The sequence below is a fragment of the Heterodontus francisci genome, chromosome 36, assembly GCF_036365525.1.
Source record: "Heterodontus francisci isolate sHetFra1 chromosome 36, sHetFra1.hap1, whole genome shotgun sequence".
Taxonomy (NCBI): domain Eukaryota; kingdom Metazoa; phylum Chordata; class Chondrichthyes; order Heterodontiformes; family Heterodontidae; genus Heterodontus; species Heterodontus francisci.
The window spans coordinates 6,617,237-6,631,402 of NC_090406.1; the positions used below are offsets into that span (position 1 = coordinate 6,617,237).

Consider the following 14,166-nt stretch of genomic DNA (forward strand, 5'->3'; position numbering starts at 1 on the left):
AAATATTAGGGAATGGATGTTCTTATATTTTATAAGTAATTCCTCAAGATGATAAGGTTCAAAGGATTTCATAGGAACTTTCCCAGGATTGCACAGACTGATGCTGCAGTAACAGCACAGGTGTTTTCCATGGTTACCCACAGTCTCTCCCACAGCCTTCCAGACAGACTACTTAACACTTCTTGAATTTGGTCAGTCTTCCTTTGGTGAATTAATACTTCTAAGCAAACTCGGCTCCTTTAGCCAGCAATTAATCCAGGGTTTCTAGCCCATTCCTGTAGTTTCCTTTAAAAGTCCAAAATCTTTCAAAACCAATAGCAAGAATTTTTTTTCGGAAGCTGTATTAAAACCTTTGCCCCTTTACTTTCCTCCCCCACCGTTGCTCCGAAGAGCCGGCAGGGCGATGTTGGGGTTTAGCCGCTGACTGTGTTCTCTGTTGGTGCAGATCTGTGAACAGGGATGTGCGGCCTTGGGGATGTTTGCCCTGCGGAAACCAGAAAACTGTCGCGTGATCATGGAGGGTGGCGGAGCGCTGATGGCACTGCAGGCAATGAAGACACACCCGGCTGAGGTGAACGTCCAGGTGAGATGGGTGAGAGGAAGGGGATAGAGTTGGGTAAGGAAGTGAACGGGGTGGGGAGGGGTGCGAGGAAGTGGTCAGGGTGCAGGTGGGGGTGAAGAGTCTACTGATTGTTCTATTTCAGAGAGTCAGGTAGTGAAGGATAGAACTGGAGTTTAATCTTTGCACACTTAGAAGTTATTTACAGAGACATTACAAATGTGCACCTCCAAAACCAAAAACCACAGTTTCAGTCTGCTGCTATATATAGGAGCACAAGTGAATCCCCAGTTAATGCCCACCACCTGAATACAATTAACATTGTTGAACCTCCATTTTAATGTTGGCTGATCTTTTATAGAAGCAGGCCTGCATGCTGCTCCGTAACCTAGTGGCCCGCAACCCTGACTTCTCCCAGCTGATCCTGGAGATGGGAGCTGAGGTGCTCATCCTGCAGGCTAAGACCACGCACCAAGACTGTGAGGACCTGGCAAAAGCCGCCCTGAGGGATCTCGGTTGCAAAGTGGAGCTTCACGAGTTCTGGACGGGGCAGAAAGGTGGAATTTCTCGTTAACGGCCACTTTTGTCGCCCATAAGACAATGGATCCAAAAACATACATCATGTTTCGTTGCACATTGCTGGATTTTTCTAACATTTACCCCCTCTGGCCATCTGAGACGTTGTTAAATCGACCAGAGAACCTGTGAGGTGACTGTTTCAACTGTAGTGAGGTGAGGATCTACCAGCTGCCACCTCCTGCACCTCTACTTCAGTGAATGGGACTTCCTACGTTGCAGATAAGTTCTGGGAGGCTGGGAGCTGGCTGTCGGGTGACAAGTCACTGTCACACTATGTGCAAACACACCAAGGATCATTTCAGTAAAAGTTGCTACATCTGGACGTTCTTGCAGTTTGACAGGTAATCGTGTTCTGGAAGTTCCATTGTTTTGTGATCCAGGGCCTGTTTTTTATGCCGAAGTTTCAGCAGCAGAATGCAAAGTGTTTTGAGACCAGTGGTGTGAATATTGTATTGTCACAGTACTTACCTCTTGCCACCAAAGGATATTAAAGTGTTTAACACCAAACTTGGCAGCTTCTATATCTTGAAGCAGATTGATAATCTGCCATTAAATATTCCACTTCACAGATGTCAGTGCCTGTCATTCCACACACTACCATCCCCCCCCACCGCTCTTGGCACCCCAATCCCATCAGTCGACAATATTAATTAGCACATTCAGATTTAAATGCATAGGCTGCATTAATCTAGACTTTTTTTGTCAGTGTTTGTTTTTTCAAAAAAAACTTTTGTTCAATAGTGCCACAGCTTCCCTGGGTCTGTCAATGAAATTCATACATTACTTAGCCATTAATTTTAGTTGCGGTGACTTCTGCTGTTCGTTGAGCCTCTGTTTATACATTATTATATTGCAAAACTTGCAAAAGGAAATTTTAACCCTGATCAGGAATGAAGACTGCCTACCAGTGTCTCAGTATTCCTGCAACAAGGGACTTCTTTGAATAATGGAGAGGAGATTCTTTCCATCCTGGTTGATGACAGGATTGAATCCATGATTGAGAGACCCCGAAATCTTTCACAACCCGAGAACTAGATGATCTTTGCTGTTACGTTTTTTTTTTATTGTTTTTTTTCCCCCTACAAGTTACCCAGCCCCCTCTGGTTCCCCCCTTTCCCCCACCACCTGAAGCTCTGACTCGCCTGGAAACCCTGGCATATAATTGAGGTCACAGGTGGAAAATCGAGGCTTTGCTGCTAATCCAGGTTAGGCGTGTACTGTGTAAATCGTGAAAGCATGTCAGCAGAGCTGGGAATTTCCTTGGGATCTCCACTCTGGCAGCTGTGTTGAACCCTGGATTTGAAATCCCATTTATAGTCTTGCGATTGGAGTCAGTGCTGACAAGCGAGGTAATCTTTTCTGTTCTGCCTGCGGCGAGTCAGAGACTGAGTTTTCAGTCCACCACTAAAGTTCAACAATGTGTTTTTCACACTGCTAACCCATGCACGCATTTCTCTGAAAGCACTCACATGAACCTTCCTCTTTCCAATGTTGATCAGCCTGTTGTGTATTGCCACGGTTTTCTGTTTTATCTTGACAGTCAAGCCCAGATGTTTTATTGTATGAAAAAGATTACATCTGTGTGCAATTTCTTTTCCTATTATGAATTCCTATATCCACATTTACAATGGAAACATCTATGTAAATGTGTCACACTGTAATTACAACCTTTCAGCACTGGAGCTGCTGCACTACCACTTGCTTGTTGGGTCAGAGGTTTCCATTTACATCCCTGCTGGTGGAACTGTGCATCAGCATACTGTGAGGATCTTGTTTCTCGAGTAACCTCCCAGTATATAAGAGTATAAGATGGAGGAAGCAAAGTTTCTTGATGGTGCATCTCAGTAAGCCTAGATTGGTCTTGGAGAGGGGGCAGCATAGATTGACCAGAATGCCAACTGGGACTGCAACGGTTAAATTATGAGGACTGTTTGCATAGACCAGGCTTGCATTCCCCTAAATATGGAAGATTTAAGGGGTCAGCTAATTGAGGTGTTTAAGATGATTAAAGAAGCTGACAGAGTAGATAGAATGAAAGATTTCCTCTGGTGAGGAAGTCCAGAACAAGGGGGCATAACCTTCAAATTAGAGCCAGGCTGTTCAGGGGTGATGTTAGAAAGCATTTCAACATAAAAAGGTGGTGAAAATCTGGAACTCTTTCCCCCCCCAAAATGCTGTTGAGGCTGAGGGTCAATAGATAATTTCACAATTAGATAAGAGTATTTAGGGTTATGAAACCAAGGTGGGTGGATGGAGTTGAGATACAGATCAGCCATGATCTAACTGAATGGTGGAACAGCCTTACTTCAGTAGTAGGAAAAATGTTAGAATCTATTCTAAAGGATGTGATAAATGGACACTTGGATAATAATCTGATTGGGCATAGTCAACATGGATTTAAGAATGGAAAATCATGTTTGACGAACCTGTTGGAGTTTTTTTGAGGATGTTACTAACAGAATTGATAAAGGGAAGTTGGTGGACGTAGTGTACTTGGATTTTCAAAAGGCTTTTGATAAAGTCCCCCACAGGAGGTTGGTTAGCAAAATTAAAGCACATGGGACAGGAGGGAATATGCCGGCATGGATTAAGGATTGGTTAACAGGCAGAAAACAGAGAGTAGGAATAAATGGGTCATCCTTGAGGTGTGACTAGTGGGGTACGACAAGGATCAGTACTTGGGCCCCAGCTGTTCACAATATATATAAATGATTTGGATGTGGGGGCCAAATGTAATATTTCCAAGTTCGCAGATAACACAAAATTAGGTGGGAACGTGTGTCGTGAGGAAGATACAAAGCGGCTCCAAGGGGATTTGGACAGACTTAGTGAGTGGACAAAAATGTGGCGGATGGAATATAATGTGGAAAAATGTGAGGTTATCCATTTTGTTAGCAGGAACATATGTGCAGAGCATTTCTTAAATGGTAAGGGATTAGAAAGTGTAGAGGTACAAAGGGACCTGGGTGTCCTCATCAATAAGTCACTGAAAGCCAGCATGCAGGTGCAGCAAGCAATTAAGACTAATGGTATGTTAGCCTTTAACGCAAGAGGATTTGAATACAGGAGTATTGAAGTCTTGCTTCAATTGTATAGAACCTTGGTTAGACTGCACCTGGAGTACTGTGTGCCGTTTTGGTCCCTTTGCCTTAAGAAGGATATTATTGCCTTGGAGAGAGTGCAACAAAGGTTCACCAGACTTGTTCCTGGGATGGTGGGACTGTCCAATGAAGAGAGATTGGAGGAACTGGGTCTGTATTCTCTAGAGTTTTGAAGAATGAGAGGTGATCTCATTGAAACCTACAAAATACTTAAAGGGATAGACAGGGTAAATGCAGCTAAGATGTTTCCCCTGGTTGGGGAGTCTAGAACCAGGGGACACAATTTCAAAATAAGGGGGAAGCTGCTTAGGACAGAAATGAGGAAAATGTCTTTACTCTGGGTTGTAAATCTTTGGAATTCTGTACCCCAGAGGGCTGTGGAAGCTCAGTCATTGAGTATGTTCAAAGTAGTGATTGACAGATTTCTAAATACCAATGAGATAAAGGGATATGGGGATAGTGTGGGAAAAAGGCATTGAAGTGGATGATCAGACATGATCGTACTGAATGGCGGAAAAGGCTCGATGGGCTGAATGGCCTATTTCTGCTCCTGTGTTCCTATATAGCAGGCTAGAGGGGCTGAATGACCTCCTGTTCCTATGCTAACAATTCCTGTTCAGCCTCTGCCCCTCTCGGTCATTGCTGAAGGATGCAGCATTGTAATAGGAGGTCTGATCTGGCTAAAAACAGAAACAGATGGTGCTTCACTGCAGTGCAGATCTGGGAAGAGCTGGAAGTGTTAACTCGGCCCCAAATGTTTGTGCATTGTCAGCATGATCTGCAAAAATAACTCAGGAGCAAAGTCTATTTATCTCCATTAACTGAGGTGGGTGGGATGGGGGAGTGTTCGACTACATAACGCCTGGTAAATATATTTTCTTTTTAATGTAGTGTCATTTTGACTCATGATCCAGAGAAAGGGTGGAATAGCCTTAAAATTAGAGCCTGGCTGATCAGGGGTGATTTCAGGAAGCACTTCTTCACACAAAGGTTAGTGGAAATTGCGACAGAATTCTCTCCCCCAAAAGGTTGTGGATGCTGTGGGTCAGTTGAAGCTTTCGAGACTGAGATCAATAGATTTTTGTTAGCAAAAGATATTGTGATATGGAGCAAAGGTTGAATAAATGGAATTGAGGCACAGATCAGCCATGATCTAAATAAGTTGTGGAGCAAGCTCGAGGGGCTGTTCCCCTTCCATCCTCTGTCTCACTTGTTAGTTGTTTCAGAGTCATGGACTTCGTATACCCAAAGAAGAAGTGTTCAAGCATTTTTGTTTCCCTGGGTGACTTAGCTACATGCCTTATTGACAAGTTTAAATCCCTGTTCCTGTTAGTCTGTGTAAATATCGAGCTGTGAATCCTGACAACCTTGCTGTTTTAACTTAGGATTTAGCCATCAAAAGTGCCAAAAACAGCCTGGTGCAAAACTTCAGATCCATAAAATTCAAGCTTGACAAACCGGCCAGTGAGAAATATAAACGCAAATGGGATTGAGTTGACTGGGTCTAATTGCCGGCCCCTCTCAGAGATGGGGAGCTGATATATGTCTGTTGTTGGGACACATGTCCAAGGGGTTGGGACATATAGACTGCTTCCCGGGCACATCATGGGAATGCCCCTCCCACCCGCACTCTGCTGCAGTTAGTGTAGTGGTAATGTGACTGGACTATTAATCCAAAGCCCAGGCTAAGTCTCTGGGGACATGGGTTCGAATCCCACAATGGCAGATGGTGAAATTTGAATTCAATTAATAAATCTGGAATTAAAATGCTAGTCTAAAGGTGACCATGAAATCATTGTCAATTGTTGTAAAAACTCATCTGTTTCACTACTGTCCTTTAGGGAAGGAAATCTGCTGTCCTTACCTGGTTTGGCCTACATGTGACTCCAGACCCACAGCAATGTGGTTGACTCTTAACTGCCCTCTGAAATGGCCGAGCAAGCCACTCACTTGTCAAGGGCAATTAGGGATGGGCAACAAATGCTGGTGTAGTCTGCGACGCCCACATCCCACAGATAAATAAAAGAAAAGTTGCTTCAGTGCCATGGGCTAAATAGGGGGGATTAAATAAATCCAGGGCATCCACTCCTACGGCAAAGTGTGAACTAGTAAATATTAGGTAATCCTTTGAGCTTCCTTGCAAGGCAAACTCAGTAAAATAAAACCTGGGATGAAATCTGCTTTGTACCTTAATTAGCAAACGCCTTAAATACCCACTTCCTCCACCATCAGTGCACAGTGGCAGCAGATAGTACCATCTACAAGATACATTGCGTCAACTCTCCAAGGCTTCTTCAACAGTTCCTTCCAAACCCACGACTTCCACCTCCTGGAAGGACAAGGGCAGCAGGTGGATGGGAACGCCATCACATGCAAGTTCCCCTCCAGGGTACGCACCATTCTGACCTGGAAATATATTGGCTGTACCTTCATCGTCTCTGGGTCAGAATCCTAGAACTCCCTCCCTATCAGGACTATTGGGAGCATATTCACCACGTGGACTGCAATGGTTCAAGAAGGCAGCTCACCACCACCACCTCAGGGGCAATTAGGGGTGGGAAATAAATGCTGGTCTTGCCTGTGACACCCACATCCCATGAATGGATGAATGAATGAAAAAATGTTTAGGATAGGATAGGGCTCCGCTGTGATGTTCATCACAGTCAAATAGCCTGCTGATTATCACCGTGTAGGCTCGTGCTTGCAGCCTGTGCTGGTGGAACTGTACCCCAGCCAGAGTCAGTTTCTTCAACAGAAATGGAGGATTAAATTACAACAAAATTAATTGTAGATTCCGAGGAAGCAATTGCTGGTGAACATAGCTTGAAAGAGCCTAGTTAAAGCATGACTTTTGCACAAAGAAAATTGAATGTCAGCCTGATGATGTGTAATCCTTATAATCTTATCATGTTCTGTTGTAGAATGGCACTAATGTAGTAGTTTTTTTAAATTCAGCACTCGATATTTGATGTATTTGTGCTAGATCTTGCAATGAGTAACCCTTTGTATAAATATCTCATTAAAATAAAACATGGCCTGAAATCGGCTTTGTCCCTTACTTTTATCCATGTAGTTATACCCACTTGCTGACTACCTCTGTTCAGTCTGTAAGTGAGACCCTGAGCTTCTGGGCACTTTAATTCTCCATGCTGCTCCCACCTGAACTCTGTGTCTTCAGCCTCCTACACTATTGCCACGAAGCTTAATGGAAGCTCGAGGAACAGCATCTGATTTTGATTGGACACTTTACAACCTCCAGCCTCAACATTAAGTTCAACAGCTTTAGGTCATAACCACTGCTCCCAATTTCTTGGTCAGCAGGTGCTGGTAAGCATTCAGCTGTTGCCATTTACACCACCTCAAGACCCATCTTTTGTTTCTTTTACTTGTCCCATTACCCCTGAAGAAGGGTCACTGACCTGAAACGTTAACTCTGCTTCTCTCTCCACAGATGCTGCCAGACCTGCTGAGTATTTCCAGCATTTGTTTTTATTCCATTACCACCTACGTTTGCCTTGTACTGTCATCCCTTTTTGACATTTAGTCACTCCTGTCTTCCACCCTATCACAGACCTTCCCTATTGTCCTTCGCCCCTGCCACCTGCCCCCCTACCCACCTGATTCCTGGCTTTTTTTTATTAGCTCATGATATGAGAATGTCACTGGCAAGTCCAGCATTTATTGCCCATCCCTAATTGCCCTTGAGAAAGTGGTGGTGAGCTGCCTTCTTAAACATGAACTGCAGTTCGTGTTGTGAAAATGCTCCAAAAGTGCTGTTAGGGGGTTCCAAAATTTTGACCCAGCAACAATGAAGGAATAGGTAATATATTTCCAAGTTGGGATGATGTGTGACTTGGAAGGAAAGTTGGTGGTGATGGTATTCACATGCACCTAGTGCCCTTGTCCTCGGTGGTAGAAGAAGTTGAGGCAAGTAGATGCTTTCAAAAGGAAATTAGATGAGTATATGAGAGAAAAGGGAATAGAAAGATATGCAGAAAAACTGAGATGAGGTAGAAACAACGTGAAGAGACTCGTGTATAGACAGCAGTACAGACTAGTTGGGCTGAATGCCTTGTTTCTGTTCCATCTTTTCAGTATAATTCTATGTAACTCACATTGGGAAGTGCACCCAGCATGTTACCTGACTCTTTTCCAGTACTGTTTGCCTTTCTCTTGCATTCTGTCTGCCCAACTCCTGGAGCACTAATTCCACCAGATCTTCCAGAGTCAGTTCTTCTCTTTGGCCTCCTTATCTCGAGAGACAATGGATAAGCGCCTGGAGGTGGTCAGTGGTTTGTGAAGCAGCGCCTGGAGTGGCTATAAAGGCCAATTCTAGAGTGACAGGCTCTTCCACAGGTGCTGCAGAAAGATTTGTTTGTCGGGGATGTTACACAGTTGGCTCTCCCCTTGCGCTGCTGTCTTTTTTCCTGCCAACTGCTAAGTCTCTTCGACTCGCCACACTTTAGAGCCCCGCCTTTATGGCTGCTCGCCAGCTCTGGCGATCGCTGGCAACTGACTCCCACGACTTGTGATCAATGTCACAGGACTTCATGTCGCGTTTGCAAACGTCTTTAAAGTGGAGACACGGACGGCCGGTGCGTCGGATACCAGTGGCGAGCTAACTGTACAATGTGTCCTTGGGGATCCTGCCATCTTCCATGTGGCTCACATGGCCAAGCCATCTCAAGCGCCGCAGACTCTGTGTCAGTGCGCCATTTTCCCACACTCTCTTGGCCAGTCTGGACATAGCAATGGAAGCCTTTCCCATGCGCTTGTTGATTACTGCATCTAGCGACAGGTTACTGGTGATAGTTGAGCCTTGGTAGGTGAACTCTTGAACCACCTCCAGAGTGTGGTCGCCAATATTGATGGATGGAGCATTTCTGACGTCCTGCCCCATGATGTTAGTTTTCTTGAGGCTGATGGTTAGGCCAAATTCATTGCAGGCAGCCGCAAACCTGTCGATGAGACTCTGCAGGCACTCTTCAGTGTGAGATGTTAAAGTAGCATCGTCAGCAAAGAGGAGTTCCCTGATGAGGACTTTCCGTACTCTGGACTTCGCTCTTAGACGGGCAAGGTTGAACAACCTGCCCCCTGATCTTGTGTGGAGGAAAATTCCTTCTTCTGAAGACTTGATTGTATGTGAGAGCAGCAGGGAAAAGAAAATCCCAAAAAGTGTGGGTGCGAGAACACAGCCCTATTTCACGCCACTGAGGATAGGAAAGGGGTCTGATGAGGTGCCGCTATGTTGAATTGTGCCTTTCATATTGTCATGGAATGAGGTGATGATACTTAGTAGGTTTGGTGGGCATCCAATCTTTTCTAGTAGTCTGTAGAGACCACGTCTGCTGACGAGGTCAAAAGCTTTGGTGAGATCAATGAAAGCAATGTAGAGGGGCATCTGTTGTTCGTGGCATTTTTCCTGTATCTGACGAAGGGAGAACAGCATGTCAATGGTCGATCTCTCTGCACGAAAGCCACACTGTGCCTCAGGGTAGACGCGCTCGGCCAGCTTCTGGAGCCTGTTTAAAGCGACTCGAGCAAAGACTTTCCCCACTATGCTGAGCAGGGAGATTCCACGGTAGTTGTTGCAGTCACCGCGGTCACCTTTGTTTTTATAGAGGGTGATGATATTGGCATCGTGCATGTCCTGAGGTACTGCTCCCTCGTCCCAGCACAGGCAAAGCAGTTCATGTAGTGCTGAGAGTATAGCAGGCTTGGCACTCTTGATTATTTCAGGGGTAATGCTGTCCTTCCCAGGGGCTTTTCCGCTGGCTAGAGAATGGCATCACTGAGTTCTGATTTTGTTGGCTGTATGTCTAGCTCATCCATGACTGGTAGAGGCTGGGCTGCATTGAGGGCAGTCTCAGTGACAACATTCTCCCTGGTGTACAGTTCTAGGTAGTGCTCAACCCAGCGGTCCATTTGCTTGCGTTGGTCAGTGATTGTGTCCACTGATTTAGATTTGAGGGGGGCGATCTTCTTGATGGTTGGCCCAAAAGCTCTCTTAATGCCTTCATACATTCCTCTGATGTTTCCGGTGTCTGAGGCCAGCTGAATATGACTGCATAGGTGTTGCCAGTAGTCATTTGCGCAGCGCCTGGCTGTTCTTCGTGCAGTGCTTCTGGCTGCTTTAAATGCTACGGATGTTAACTCGATGGGGGCTTTCTTGTAGTTCAACAGTGCAATGCGCTTAGCAGCTATGACAGGTTCCAGCTCTTCAATATCAAATTGAAACCAGTCTGCATTCCTCTTTGCACGTTTGCCGTAGGTGGTAGGTGGTCAAAGCTGACTCATGGATGACGTCTCTGATGTGGGCCCACTTGGTCTCAGCATCCCCTGTGGGAGTGTTTTGCAGGGCTGTTACAAGTGAATTTAGAAATTTTTGTAACAGCTGTGGATGAGAAATTCTGCTCGTGTTGATGTGCAGGTGGCCCTTCTGCTTGGAATAATGCAACTTCTTTGGTCTGAGTCTAACCTTGCTGCACACCAGGGAGTGGTCGGTGTCGCAGTCCGCACTGTGGAAGCTGCGTGTGATTTGAACACTGTTTAAGGAGGCTCGCCTTGTGACGATGAGGTCTAGCTGGTGCCAACGACGCGATCTTGGGTGCCTCCATGAAACCTGGCGACAGGGTTTAGTGTGAAAGAACGAGTTGGTGATGCAGAGGTTATGATAGGTACACAACTCAAGCAGTCTCTGCCCATTCTCATTCATCCTTCCAATGCCATAGCACCCAAGGCAGGAGGGCCATGCGTCATGGTTGGCCCCAACCCTGGCATTAAAGTCCCCCAGCAGGAACAGGTGTTGGGGATGCTACTAATGATATTATGGAGTTCCTTGTAGAACTGGTCTTTAGCTTTAGGTGGGGAGCAGAGTGTTGGAGCATAGATGCTGAGTAGGTGTACTGGACCAGAGGTGGTGAGCAATCGGATGGACAGTATGCATTCCGAGCCATTTCAGGGAGGCTCTCTCATGCTGAGCAAGGAGTTTCTGATGCCGAAGCCCACTCCATGCTGTCTTGGTACTTCAGGATCCCTGCCCTGCCAGAAGAAGGTGTAGTCTTGCTCTGTTACAGATCCACTCGCAGGGAGGCGTGTCTCCTGAAGTGCTGCAATGTCTACATTGAGTCTACTGAGTTCGTTGTTAACGATGGTGGTCTTCCGAGAATCGTTGATTTGTGTAAGGTCTTCCGACAGGCCAGGACACATAGTTCTGACGTTCCAGCTTGCAAAGCGAAGGGCTGGTACCTTTCCTTTTTTCATGTTGTTTGGTGCGGTGTTGCAGTCCACTTTTCGGGCAATGACTCTGAGCTAAAGAACCCATTGAAGCAGGTGGACTGTGGCGGGACAGAACCTTATTGACCGGGGGCTGCCTGGTTTGAGGCGGGCGGTAGTTGTCCAGTGAGGTACGATGACCTCTCCCACCGACAAAGGCAACCCGAGGTGCCCAATCTCTACGCCAATTTTTGCAGGACTTATAACCCGTAACTGCTGCCTTCCGTGTTGTTTCTGCCGCTGTGAGGCGACTATGGAGTGACCTCTCCATGGCGCATGCCTGGGCAAATGTATGGAGGTTGAGAGTTGCCCAAGCGTCAAAACCCCCCCCTCGGCCTTTCTGGTGGGGTCCAAAGGAGTGCAGAGCACAACGTTTGGCACCGGTATGGCTGCAGGAACTGCTGGAAACATGCCAAAGGTGACACATGAACGCCTACGGGGTTCCGCTCCGGATTTTCTGTTAGGGTTTACTCCCTTAGCCTTGGTCTCTCCCGAGATGCCCACAAGGCAGTGGGGTTGTTAGGGCCCCTACACAGGTGTAGGAGGATGCCGGTGGGAGGAGGGGGTGCGAGGGGGAGGGGGTGCGAGGGGGAGCTGGGAAGGGGGTGGTGGGGGGGTGCAGGGGTAAGATGGTGCGAGGGGGTGGCTGGGAAGGGGTTGTGAGGAGGAGGGGGTGGCGGGGGCGTGGTGAGCTGAGAGAGTGGAGCTGGGAAGGGGGGGGAAAGGGGATGCAGGTAATAAGCCATTTCCTCAGTTCCCACCATCGATGCCTGGAAAGCTCATCCGCGTCCTTTGGGAGGTGAGCGACATCCTCGGGCACTGGTACCAGCATTGCTGACAGTGCGCTGCAGATGCTCTCCGAGCCATCTCCCGCGGGCGCTTTGAAGTTGCGGCCGAGGAGCCATTCGTGGCTTTTTGTGTGTTCGGGGCTTCCCCTCTGTGATAGACTTATTTCCCTAGGGTCCCGCTGCTCCTTCTTCTCTGCAATGGACTTACCGCACGCCGTGGCCGCGAACACTCTGGACAGTGTAGACAGCAGGATCGGAGATCAAAGTATCACCAGCTGTACTTTGCAGTTTCGTCCGGATTACGTTCAATTTCATTGAGAAAACAAAGAGCAGGTATGGCTGGGGTAGGGCAGTGGGCCCAGGTAACATAAACTAGCTGTTAGCTTGTAGTTAGGGCTAAAATGAACTGATTAAAGAGCCAGGGGAGTTTAAACAGTTTAAGAGTGTAGATTGGGGGAGAAAACACTAAGAATGGGAGCAGATGGCCATGGATAGAGTTGAACAGCTAGGGAGCTTACAGCCCAGGAGCCATCTTGCAATTTGTCAGTGCAATTTGCCTAAATGTGACTGATTCTCAGGTGTATTCCTGGTCGGTTGAGGAGGAGAGGACAATGTTCACAGGAAGTCTTCGGCCAGGATTGCTCTGGAGTCTCCAGGAATTAAAGATTAATATCCAGGACACTGCAGTGAACAACATCTGGGAGGTGGGGGTGGGGGGGCAGCGCATCTTGGGTCTTTATAATTTAAGTACACCCTACGTGCCGTAGCAACGTTTGATGCCAACTATGCATTAACACGAATACAAGGGAGCAGCTGTGTTGTAAACCTCTTTGGACCAAAGACATTCCTCATCTTCAGTGTTGCTGTGGTGGGAAATAAGTAATTTTGTGCATTTCCATCATTAATACATGATCTAAATGATCCCTCTTTATATATTTGGGCAGGTGCATTCAGTGCTAGTATTTTCCTGTCACATTGCCTGTCCTTGAGCATTCCACTACCACCTAAAATTGAGCAGTAATGGCTTGGAAAATCTACCCTTAAGTGAGAATTTTTCCCCCAATTTCTCTGAAGCTCCATAACACTAACTCGGGAAATAAGTGAGACTTAATGTGTCTGCAATCCACTGCCCTCCCCTGTCCATATTCTGTAGTATAGTGTGCTTGATCATCATTGCTTTATTTGAATTATTCACAAATTGTTGAATTTACATTTGAAATTGAAATGTTGTGCCTAATTTAACTCTGGATGGGAAGATTGACCCCTTTTCCAATTATGTCAAACTCCCAGCCACCAGACTACAAACATATGACAAGGAGAAGTCTAGTACAACAGTTTTATTTAGACACCAAATAAGTACAAGTCTCACTTCTTGTACAAGATACTACCCGTCAACGCACAGGTGATCAGTCTCTCATCACGGTTGATCACTGAGCCTCCGGACTCAGGGTCCTGCCTTAGAGAGTTATTCCTCGGTTCCCAACGAGGATATACTCAAGCGTTAACCCTTATATATTCTTTAAAGGCTCGTTGCTCAACCCATGACTCACATGATTGTGTCTTGCATGGTCTTTATGATAAAGCTCCAAACATTAGCTCATCTTTGATTAGCAAGCATTAGTAGTTTAGCTGCCTTAAAGAAGTCCAGACATGTTTGCAACACCCATTGTTTGTTCCCCTTAATCTGCTCCTCTTTATCTGCACCGTTCAACAATCATGTACCCTTAACCACAAGTTTCAACATGTCTGTAAGCTTACTTCAGCAAGTTCTGCGCCTATCTTGGCTGCCTTACAGCATGCTGGGTATAGAGCAACCCTTAGATCATGCTGGGTATAGAACAATACTTGACCAATTTTTCAAGGC

General features: G+C 46.3%; 2 protein-coding genes across 5 annotated transcripts in view; both read left to right on the forward strand.

The window, feature by feature from the left end:
- Positions 1-5,031, forward strand: part of armc6 (armadillo repeat containing 6) — a 55,229-nt gene extending 50,198 nt beyond the window's left edge. For 3 of the 4 annotated variants that reach the window (XM_068016060.1, XM_068016061.1, XM_068016059.1), the window contains 2 exons: positions 446-583; positions 921-5,031. In XM_068016060.1, the coding sequence (XP_067872161.1) occupies positions 446-583; positions 921-1,133 (351 nt within the window). In that variant the 3' untranslated portion in view covers positions 1,134-5,031. The remainder of the gene's footprint in view (positions 1-445; positions 584-920) is intronic. The other variant, XM_068016062.1, reaches the window with a different exon arrangement.
- An 89-nt stretch (positions 5,032-5,120) lies between these two features.
- Positions 5,121-14,166, forward strand: part of slc25a42 (solute carrier family 25 member 42) — a 76,168-nt gene continuing 67,122 nt past the window's right edge. Inside the window, exon 1 of the mRNA XM_068016064.1 lies at positions 5,121-5,229. The gene's annotated coding sequence lies outside the window, so the exon portion shown is untranslated. The remainder of the gene's footprint in view (positions 5,230-14,166) is intronic.